Raw genomic sequence first — 10,522 nt, forward strand, 5'->3', positions numbered from 1 at the left:
CGGGGGTCGCGGCAGGTGTATGGTATAACGGCTGCCCCCCTCCCCCCAACACTTCCGGCATCAAAAGGCGCATGCGCGACCAACCGCGCATGCGCCTCAACAGCTCCTCCCTGGCCCCGCCCCGTGACGCAGCCGTACGCGCGCGCCGCCGCCCTGTAACGCCGGCGCGCCGTTGGCGTGCGTCCGTGCGTGCGTGCGTGCGCGCGCGGGCGCAGATCGCCATGGAGGCCTCGGCGGGCGGCGGGGCCGGCGGCGCGGCGGGGCGGCGCTGGTACTTCACCCGCGAGCAGCTGGACCGGAGCCCCTCTCGCCGCGCCGGGCTCGACCCCGACAAGGAGCTCTCGTACCGGCAGCAGGCGGCCAACCTGCTGCAGGACATGGGGCAGCGTCTCAACGTGTATCCGGCCGCGCTAGGCCGCGCGGCCTGCGCTCGGGTGCCGCCGCGGGGCGGGGTGTTGGGGGCGGCTGGCCCGGTCCGGGAGCGCGGAGAAACGGGCCTGGGTGCGGGGAAGGCCGGGCCCGGCCCCAGAGAGGGACAGCTGAGGCCGGGAGCGCGGAAGGCCGGGCCCCGGGAACGGGGAGAGCCGGGGCCTGTTTCAGCAGCGGGGAGAGCTGTGCCGGCGTGCGGGGAAGGCCAGGTCGGGCCCGGGAACGGGGAGAGCTATACCGGTGTGTAGGGAAGGCTAGGTCGGGCCCGGGAACGGGAAGAGCCCCGCGCATCTCGGCAGCCAGTAGAGCGAGGGCCGTCCCGGTGCCGCTGGGATCAGGGGACCCGAGGGTGCTGCTCGGTGGTTGTTGCTGGGGCCATGTGTTTCCTTAACCACCCCATCAGCTCCCAGCTCACCATCAACACAGCCATCGTGTACATGCACCGCTTCTACATGGTGCAGTCCTTCACCCAGTTCCACAGGAACGTAAGTGTGCTGGGGTCTGGCGGGGTGGGGGGTGCCGGGAGCCCCCCCAGCTCTGCTCCTGCTGCTGCCTGGCAGCCAGCTCGGGGGGGGGGGGCCATGTCGTGGGACCGACCCTGGGGATGGGGCTTGGAAAAGGGAAGGGTGGTTCGTAGCTGCTAGTAGTCACCAGAGACCCTTTTCCTTCCTGGTGGGGGTTGGACTTGCGCAGGCTTTGTTTCCTAAGGGCATATTTGTGTTAGATGTGAGAATTAGCCTAATTTATTTGCTTTAATCTTGAATTCACTAACTTTTAAAAAAATAACGTGGTTTTTTTTTTTCCTCTGAAGTCGGTGGTACCAGCAGCTCTGTTCTTGGCAGCCAAGGTGGAGGAGCAGCCTCGTAAGCTGGAGCACGTAATCAAGGTAGCACATGCCTGTCTGCATCCCCAGGAAACTCCTCTAGACACCAAGAGCGAGGTAAGTGTCGAGATCGGAGAACTGGGCTCTGATGTGAGGAGCTGGAGGCACGAGGAATGGGAATGGCGGAAGCGTGCTGCATCCTGAATCGCGTGGCTACAGCGTCTCGCTAAATCGGGTTCAGCAGTACCCGCTCTCTAAGCGAGCGGCTGTGTCCTAGGATGGTCAGTGACAGCTTTCCAATTCGACTGCTCTTACACTACTGAGAGCTTTTTGGCTTCTGTACAGCAGAAGGCTTTTCTTTTCCTGCTCTGTGGCAACCTCTCTTCTGTTCTCCTCTGCTGTGCTGCTGCAAATGTGACTCAGATGTGCTGTGTAGCAATGTCTGCGTGAAAAGCTTCTGAGGAGGGCATGGATGTTGGCTGCTGCGATTGAGTAGTGTCTGTGGCAGAGCAGAAGGTGGTGTGCGCAGTTGGTTCTGTTCTGTCCCCACACGTTTAATGGTGGGTTTATTAAAAACGTTGCTGATTCCCCATCTCTTGAGACAGCCCGTCTTACCTGGAACTGAGCAGCCAACCCTGCTGAAAAGGGGCAGCTTTATCCAGGAAAGCTTAAGGAAAAAAAAAAAAGCAGCTAATTCCTCTCCTGTACTGCTCGTATAGCCGTCCCGTGCAGTGCGAGGGACCAGGACTGAGAGGGCCACTGTGGATCCCGAAGCAGCCGTCCCCTAGCAGAAGCACTAGCAGGGGAGCGGGTCCACCCCAGCACTCTGCTTTCTCTTTTCTGGCAGGGAATCTGTGCCAGTTCCCCCAGTGCAGATCGGCATAAAGATTCCCCTTTGCTATTTTTGCCTCCCTGAGAAAAGGGTGTTAGAAATGTGCAGGCTTTATACGGAGTGCCTCATCGTGAGTAACTTGCCTGTCCTCTCAACCCCAGGCTTACCTGCAACAAGCCCAAGACCTGGTCATTCTAGAGAGCATAATACTGCAGACCCTGGGTAAGTTTTTCAAAGCGGACGGGCTGCCACACGAATCCCAGACCCAGGAGTGTTCCGCAGAGCGGAGAGCCTAACCGCAAAGTCTTCTCCACAGCTGGAGGGCAGATGCACAGCTGGCCAGTGGGAGAGCAAGAGTCCAGGCAACAAACTCTATTTTTCACACCCACTCCTTCTGTTTTCCTTTTAACATCAGTTTTTCAGGTGTAACTTGTGTCAGGTTCAATGCTCAGAGAAATTAAAGCGTGGAAGTGTGGCTCGTCTCTTTCCCCCCCCTCCCCCAACAGGTTTTGTGCCGCTTGGACACCGGTCGCTGTCCTCCCTTGTGCTGTTGAACTCAATAATGCTCTAGTCCTGTGGCCAGGAAGCACTTTGCACTGAGATGTCTAACAAAACCTGGATTGAAAGTTAAATGTTTTGATCCGATAGCCAAACAGTTGAAAAAAAACAAACAGTTTTTGGGGCTTTTTTTTTGAAAATAGAAGCTGGAGCCTACATTTAGGGCTGCAGTTGTTTGATCGGGTATCCTGTTCCTTTCTAAAATGTACTGTTAAACCTTGTTTTTACTAACGTACGTTCCATTTCAGAGGCAGTTTGTAGATAGCGTTCCACTCCTAAATACTCAGTAGGACTTTGTTCTTTCTGACTTGGTTCGGAATAAACGCCGCTAGTCCCTCGCTCGCGCGGGGACGGGAGGGGCAGGCGTGTCGATGGGTCGCAAGCGCTGGCCTGGCAAGCCAGTGGCTAAACTGTGACCCCGCTTCTGCAATGACTCTCTTCTCCAGTTGCCTTTTTTTAACGTCCCAGTTCTAGAATGTTCTGCATGGGAAGAACCAAATCTGTTGCACACATGGACAGATTGGAATTTTTGTTTTTTGTTTTTTTTAAACACATAATGCCCAAACTGAATAGGAATCTGAAGCGAGGATTAAGTTCAGTTGTCTTCAGTGCTGTAGGCTCTTTCAAAGGGAAAACGTCTGCTTCCTCTTAGCTTTTTGGGTGACAGAAATTCCTTTGAGCAGATGCCATTGTCTTCTCCTTCCTCCCAGCTGCTGTAAGAGGCTTTGTCCTGCTATTTTTAAAATCCTTAATAGTTGTTTTGTTTTCAGTGAGGTCTTTCAAGCGCAGAAGTCATTTAGCTGCTTGGAGGTCTGGCAGCAGCAGTGACCTTCGGGTTTTGTGACTGGAGAACTTGAGTCTTCTGGATACAGGAAAACGGGCTCCTCTATTCCTGCTTGCCTCCGAGCAGAGAGCAGGGGCTGTAGGAGGGAAGGGGAGAAGGCCTTGTCCCCAGGAGCAGGAAACGTGAGGTTCGTAGATCCGCGGGGGTGTGCTGCTGGTTTTCTGATGGCCGTATGTCTGTGTTCTTCCAGGTTTTGAGATCACTATTGACCACCCCCATACCCACGTGGTGAAGTGCACACAGCTAGTGCGAGGTAAGCGAGGTCAGGCGGCGGGTGCTTACGGCTTCTCCTCTGTAACCTCAGCCTGATAGAGAAAAGCTGTGGAAATAGGTTGTAGTGTGTAGCTGGGATTGCCCGAGAACTTGCCTGCAGTCAGTCGCCTTAATAACCATAATGAACGTCAAAATAGAGGCAGTTGCAAATGACTGACGTGATGTTGTGGCTCCGGTGAACCGTGCGAAGCATTCTATGTACAGTAATTCCTAGAATCATTCTAGCTGTGGCGTAGAGTTAGTCAAACCGTGCTGGCTCTCTGATTTTGTGCGTGGTGGCAAGAGGCCCGTGGTTCTGGCATTAAAATGGAATAATGTTTGTCAGGATACGCAGACTAACGCCCTGCTTTTTCCTTTTCTCTTTCAGCCAGCAAGGACTTGGCGCAAACTTCCTATTTCATGGCTACCAACAGGTTATTACTTTACAATTGATTCATATTTGACGGAGGGTCTTATCTGGAGGAGATGTGCTACTGGTGACCCCTGGGGCATTGGTCAGCCTGCGAGCAACCGGGGGTCGCTCGGTTTGCCTCAGAAAGAGCAGGAACACTTTCTCCTGCTAGCTGCTGGTTGAAACCAGCTGCAGAATTGGCCGTATGAGCGAGGCAGATGGGATGCTCAGGAACTTCACTGCATTCTTTTCTGGGAGTTAGACAGCTGTGAAAGTAAAAAAAAAAAAAAAAAAAAAAAAAAAAAACCCACAAAAACCAACCCAAGCCAAAAAGGTAAACCTGAAACGAATATATACATTTTTACTTGCTTAGTACCTAGGTGTCAGAGAGTTCTCACTGAACTAGGTGCTGTGCAAATTGTCATCAATATGGTCTGTATCCCAAAGAAAGCTGATCTAGAGTATAAAGGGAGAAAAACAGTGGTTGGAGGCGTGAAGTGTCACAAGAGAATACAGTAGCCTTGTCTGGTGTGCATGGCTGGACAGACAGGCCTGTAAGCAGAGTCTTGGACGTGAAAAGAGCCCCTAGTTTTTTTTCCACCTTGAGTAGTTTTGTCACTAGACTTTCGCTGCCAGGCTGGCACCAGCCCTTGCCTTGGGATTTCTGACTTTTTTTAAAAAATGTAGTTTCCTGGACTATCAGCTTCGGGCGAATCGTGGAGTTAGTGTTTGGAACAGACCAAGTTGTGGACACGGAAAATCTTGCGTTTTTGTGAAAGAGCTGACAAAAGTGAAAGGATGCGAGGAAAAAGATGGTTTAGGTGCGAGCACAGGTGAAGCTGCAGAGTTGGAGAATGCTTCCAAGCCCTGGCCGAGCTGTGAATGTGCGTGGCCTTGGGCGAGCTGTTTCTCTCCTCTCTGCCTGTGAGAGGTGTTACCCGCTCACCTCCGCAGCGTGCTGGGAGAGTTCTTTGTGGAAGGTGCTCTGTAGCTCCGAGGGGCACTGTGTGGGCTTCCTGCATGAACTGGTGTAAAGGGAAGGTGGTGTTAGTAATGTGTGGGTAAATGCATCCTCGAAACGTGTTTTATCCCTGCAGCAATAACTGCAAAACCAAGGAATTATGAGTTAAGGTTGTACTTGAAAGAAATCCAGGCAGAAAGTAAGAAATGCGGCCAGGCAGCCTCAGTTTTGCCTTAAATTGATGCTGTGAAATGCCTGATTAAGGCACTTAAGCGGTGACCTGCATTTATCAGGTGTAGCTACGGATGTTTAACTTTTATATCCTTCTGGCATCGTTATGGGGCAGAGTTAAGGCTCTTTGTGCATCCTAACTTCACTTCTTACCTTGGCAGACTGGATAAAGGCTCTGAATTTCCTGGGTTTGACTTCTTGGTGTATGGATAAATACAGTATCTGTGAAACGTCTTCAGACTTTTTGGCTGTAGATGCGTATCTCTGTCTCTCCACATTGCCTTAATGGAAAAATGCATAAATAACCGGAGCATGGCGAAGAAATGCAGATAATGCCACCCTGCAGCTGCACATAGCTGCTCAGTGGCACCACTCCCATCAAGCACTCTTGGAAAGGGCTGATTCACGAGTGTGACAGTGGGTAAATCCTGCACCCAGCTTGCTGTCACGGTTTCTAAGGCTTAGGTGGACCTGGTGTTCCTGCAGGTAGAGAGTAAGCTGCTTGCTTAGTCCGTTGGTTCTCCTGTTCTCAGTGCTACCTAGACCTCCCAGCACTGACGTCCGAGCTGTCATGAGGCAAATTAATTTACTAAGGAAAATGCCTGATAGGTGGCCTGAGTCACTCCAGCGTATGGTGCTGTTCACAGCTGAAGCTTCAGTGCTTTTCCTAAAAATCATTTGGGAAAGACCAGACTCTTCCTAAAAGCCGAAGAGGGCCAGTTTGCTCCTTGAATGCCATCCCGGGAGTCGCACCTGGAAGCGTCTGAGTTTCTTCTCAGATTGAGCAGAGCCCACAGCAGAGGTGGGGACTGGCAGGTAACCCCGCTGCTCGCTTTCTCCCTCGGAGGAGGGCTCGAGCGGGGCGGCAGCGTGCCTGGCTGCTCCTGCACGAGCCACAGAGCCTTGAGCTGACAGAGTTGCCTGGACCCAAATTATCTGCAGCAGAACGGGGAAGGAACAAGCAAATCGGTGGAGCGGGATAGAGACGCCCGTAACAGTAGGGTTGTACTGGGGGAGGAATGGCAGGGACTTCCCCACCATGTCCACCTCTTGCGCAGTGTCTGTTCAGTGGGCGATTGTGAGTGCTGAAGTTCAGGCTTGGGAGTTCATGGCTTTCTGTTTCTCTCTCCCTGCTGGTGACGTCAGCCTGCACCTGACCACCTTCAGCCTGCAGTACACCCCTCCCGTTGTGGCCTGCGTCTGTATCCACCTGGCTTGTAAGTGGTCCAACTGGGAGATCCCAGTCTCCACGGACGGGAAGCACTGGTGGGAATACGTTGATGGCACTGTAACTCTGGAGCTCTTAGATGGTAAGTTTTGGAGCGAGGTTTCCCCCCAAAGGCTCTTACATTGTTTTGGCATCTCTGTTCGTGGGTCTGCCGTTCGAACACGGCTACCGGCCAGTTCATGGACTCCAGGACTTCAGGTCTTGCCGAGGTTTCCAGTGCAGCAGCAGCTTCTATGGTACAACAGAGATGGCAAAAAGCGCACAGTGAGACGAGTGTAAATGTGGTCAGTGATACTAGTTGTTAGTTATTTTCCCTCCTGGAGTAGCTCCATCTCATCAGTAGCTCCACTCATTGGTTAAGTAGGGGGTTGCCCTGATGGATTAGTGCTGGTCTGCCTGCCTCTGACCCTCTTGCTTGCGTTTGTGTTTCCTCTGCAGAACTGACTCATGAATTCCTGCAGATCCTTGAGAAAACTCCCAACCGGCTTAAGCGTATCCGAAACTGGCGGGTAAGAATCTGCTTTGGGCCGTGGGTGCTTGCAGGAGAACACAGGCTCTGATTTCTTCTGAGTCTGTGAGGCTGTGTGGCATCTCCGGTGTTACAACGCAAGACAGCGTCAGAAGGGCATGTGTGGGGGGAAATCTGCACAGTGCGTCTGCAAAATGTTGTTTCAGTGCTGGAGTTCATCTGTTCTGAGTTAACTCTGTAGAGACCTGGGTTTTTCAGCCGCTCTAGCGACCCCACTTGCAGTGCTTGGGTCTTTCCCCACCCGGAGAGATGGGAGCAAAGTGGATCTGTCTTTAAATGAGGGCTTGCACTGTAGCGGGTGAGCTGCTTGCATCAAACCAGCTCTAATGACAGCCCACAGTAAATGACTGGTCGCTGCTTTTATTCCAGGCCTCTCAAGCAGCCAAGAAGTCAAAGGCTGATGACCATGGTGAAGATGAGAGCCTGTCAGAGCAGACGATCCTCAACATGATTTCCAGGAATAATAGTTCGGACATGAACATCGCTGGGTTAATGAGCATGTCAACGTCCTCGACCGCCGGAGCAGGGCCTTCTCTGCCAGCCGCGGCAGACTCACCCAGCGACCAGAGCAGTGCGGATATGTCCCAGCCTGAGCACTGGCTGTCCCAGCATCCTCCACCCAAGCTGGAGACTGGCCAGGGTCACAGGACTAATGAAAGCTCATCGGCTGCTGAGCATCCTTTACAGCAAGATGGCGCTGGTTATCAGAAGCCAAGCGGCAAGAACGCCCCGTCGGCCAAAGTGTCTCTCAAGGAGTACCGGGCCAAGCATGCCGAGGAGCTGGCGGCGCAGAAGCGGCAGCTGGAGAACATGGAGGCAAACGTGCGGTCTCAGTATGCCTACGCCGCACAGAATCTTCTGGTCCAGCAGCAGCGGGAGAGGGAAGTCCAGCAGGACAGCAACCCCTCTCCAATCATCCTGAAAATCCCCATCGGCGGCTCGGAGAACCCCGAGCGCCCTCCCGGCCCTGAAAAGAGTGACAAAGCCTCGGCTTTGAAGCTGAGGATCCCGGTGGCAGGTGGAGGTGGGGAGAGGCCACTCCCCTCCAAGCAGGAGGAGATAAAAATGCGGATCAAGGTGCCAACTGCTGCAGACAGGCACGGCTCCTCGGACGAGAGCAGCAGCAAGAACCGGGAGCACAAGGAGAAACACAAGGGCCACTCTTCCAACCACCACCACCACCACCACAACCACCACTCTCACAAACACTTACATACCCAGCTTGGCACCGGCCCCAGCAGCGTGGCGAACAAGCGGCCGGGAGACTCTAAACACAGCAGCCAGCCTAGTGCCGTGCCCCACAAAAGCTACGGTCCCCTCGCCTCTTCCCGCAAGAGGCCCCTGCCAGAGGAGGCGGCAGCCATGGCCACGGCTGCGGCCCACGAGCACCAACCCAAAGTCAGCAAAGCCTCCAAAGGCCCCGGCATGCCGTTCCTTTACTCCCACCTCCCCACGGTGGTCCATCTCCCAGGGCACGGCTCGGATGTGAGCAACCTCCCCTTAACCCAGGCCAACAAAGCCCGGGGCACCCACAGCAAATCGGACAAGGGTCCCACGGGGGCCAACGGGCACAACGCCAACCAGGCCAGTGACTACCAGGATACAGTCAATATGCTGCACTCGCTGTTGAGCGCGCAGGGCATGCAGCCCACCCAGGCCCCTGCCTTTGACTTCCACTCGTACGGCGAGCTCTTGAACCCCCGGGCTTCCACCAGCTCCAGAGCTGCCGCCAACACGGACAAGCCCCGACCGCCCCCCCTGCCCTCAGAACCGCCCCCCCCGCTCCCCCCTCTCCCCAAGTAAAGCCCCTTTTTACTACTGAGTTTGTACAGAGCCCAAGCCCAAACGTGGGCTGCCCCTGCGGGGGCGTGAAAGGGCTTGTTCGATCTCCACTGCCTCACGAAGAACTATTTTATTATATTATAACTTTTATTATTGGTATTTAGAGTGCGGAGTTGTTGAAGCTGTGAAAGGATAAGAAACCCTTTCTCTGTTCCTTGCTCCCTCCCCCATCGACTTCCAGTTAGTGGTGGGTTCTGTCCCGGCTAGAACTGGAGCCCCCTCTGGGGAACACACGTTGTCTGTGGAGGATCCTGGGGGGGACTGGGGGGTATTTAAAGTATGTCACAGAAAATTTAAGACGTTTTACAAATAATTTAAGCAGTAACTTATATCTTAGTGTTTTGTTCATTTTAATTTTGTGGTGCTGCGGGGGACCCCGGTGAGGGTTTGGGGTGGCTTCTTGGTGGTTCCACTTGAGCTATTGGTGACAGAAAGCGGGTTCAGGAGCTTTTAGGGGATGGAGAGGGGGGAAGTGGCATGAGGGGAGGGGCAAGGACCGGAGGCTGCTTGGACTGGGGGGGTGAGGGAATCCCAACTGCTGTAACTGCAGGGTTATGGGAGCCGCTCTACCTGCTGTCAGTCTGGTTTCTGTGCTCCAAAAGCTGCTCTGGTTTCAGGATCCTGTTTCTGTCCCTCACTCTCCTCCTGCAGGTCCTACTGCTTCTGCTGGCAGCCCCGGTGGTGGTGGGGCTTCAGGAGCAGCATGCGTGCCGAGGGCTGCTGGGGGCTTTCGGTGGTTCAGGGCAGCTAGAGTTGAATAGGAAGGGTGAGGTGATGGATCAAGGGCGCTTGGCCCAGGGCTTACCCCCCACCCTGGCTGCTTTTTGGGGGCAGAGATTCCGGGGGAGCTGCCCGTGGCTGGCAGGGAGGAGTGCTGCTGAGCAAGGTGCTTGTACGTGGGGTTGGATTGTGCCTGAGAGCACCGGCTGGGACGGAGCAGCCCCGCGCTGGGAGCTGGCTGGGTCCTGCTGCAGGTGGTGCTGCCGGTGCGTGTAGAGCCAAGTTTAGGCATGTAACACATTGGTGGACTCTGTCGGTGGCTGTGCAGGGGTCGATCAGGAGAGGAGCAGCGTGGCGCGTTCCCAGCAGGGACGTAGGATGAGACCATGCAGGATGGCTGGCTGGAAGGGTTACCGTGCCTGGGGCAGATCTTACAGGGGATCCCGCTGGAGCGTGGCTGTTCACAGCTGAGCTGGAGACAGCTTTTACCATGACATAAACCCTGCGCCATGGCAGCCACCTGACTTTTGGTTGAATGTTTCAGAAAAGCCAATTTCCTTTGTTCTCAGACTTTGCTTTTCCAACCTTCAATAAATGTACTGTCTCCGTATGGTTTTGTGAAACTCTTGTTCTACATCAAGCTTATTTTTAAGAGCAGTCGGTGCTGCCAACCCCCCCAGCATCTCTGCTGTCGGTAACCCACCCCTGCAATTTTGGGTACAGTTTTTCAGTTTCAGGGTCCCGGGAAAGGCCCATCCCACCTCTCTTGGTGGCTGGGCTGGCTGCTCCCGGGTTGTCGGGCTTCGCGGTGGATCGCTCGTTCTTCCCTTTCTGTTAAGCAGCGGGGAGCAATGTCTGTCT

At 54.3% G+C, this 10,522-nt stretch overlaps 1 protein-coding gene across 4 annotated transcripts; it reads left to right on the forward strand.

Moving 5' to 3' along the window:
- Window positions 1–161: 161 nt before the first annotated feature.
- On the forward strand, window positions 162–10,271 carry CCNT1 (cyclin T1). Of its 4 annotated transcripts, XM_064474247.1 has the most exons (9): window positions 171–397; window positions 833–914; window positions 1,241–1,369; window positions 2,246–2,306; window positions 3,677–3,739; window positions 4,127–4,172; window positions 6,489–6,652; window positions 7,009–7,079; window positions 7,469–10,271. In XM_064474247.1, the coding sequence occupies exons 1-9, from the start codon at window positions 222–224 to the stop codon at window positions 8,900–8,902; spliced, it is 2,226 nt and encodes a 741-aa protein (XP_064330317.1). In that variant the 5' UTR covers window positions 171–221; the 3' UTR covers window positions 8,903–10,271. The 4 variants fall into 4 exon arrangements, 3 of the variants coding, with proteins under 3 accessions (XP_064330317.1, XP_064330318.1, XP_064330319.1); XR_010376453.1 differs by lacking the exon at window positions 6,489–6,652 and having other exon boundaries at window positions 162–397; window positions 7,469–7,609; XM_064474248.1 differs by lacking the exons at window positions 171–397; window positions 833–914; window positions 2,246–2,306 and having other exon boundaries at window positions 1,237–1,369.
- The last annotated feature ends 251 nt before the right edge of the window (window positions 10,272–10,522 follow it).

Source organism: Phalacrocorax carbo, chromosome 27 (assembly GCF_963921805.1).
Source record: "Phalacrocorax carbo chromosome 27, bPhaCar2.1, whole genome shotgun sequence".
NCBI classification, from domain to species: Eukaryota; Metazoa; Chordata; class Aves; order Suliformes; family Phalacrocoracidae; genus Phalacrocorax; species Phalacrocorax carbo.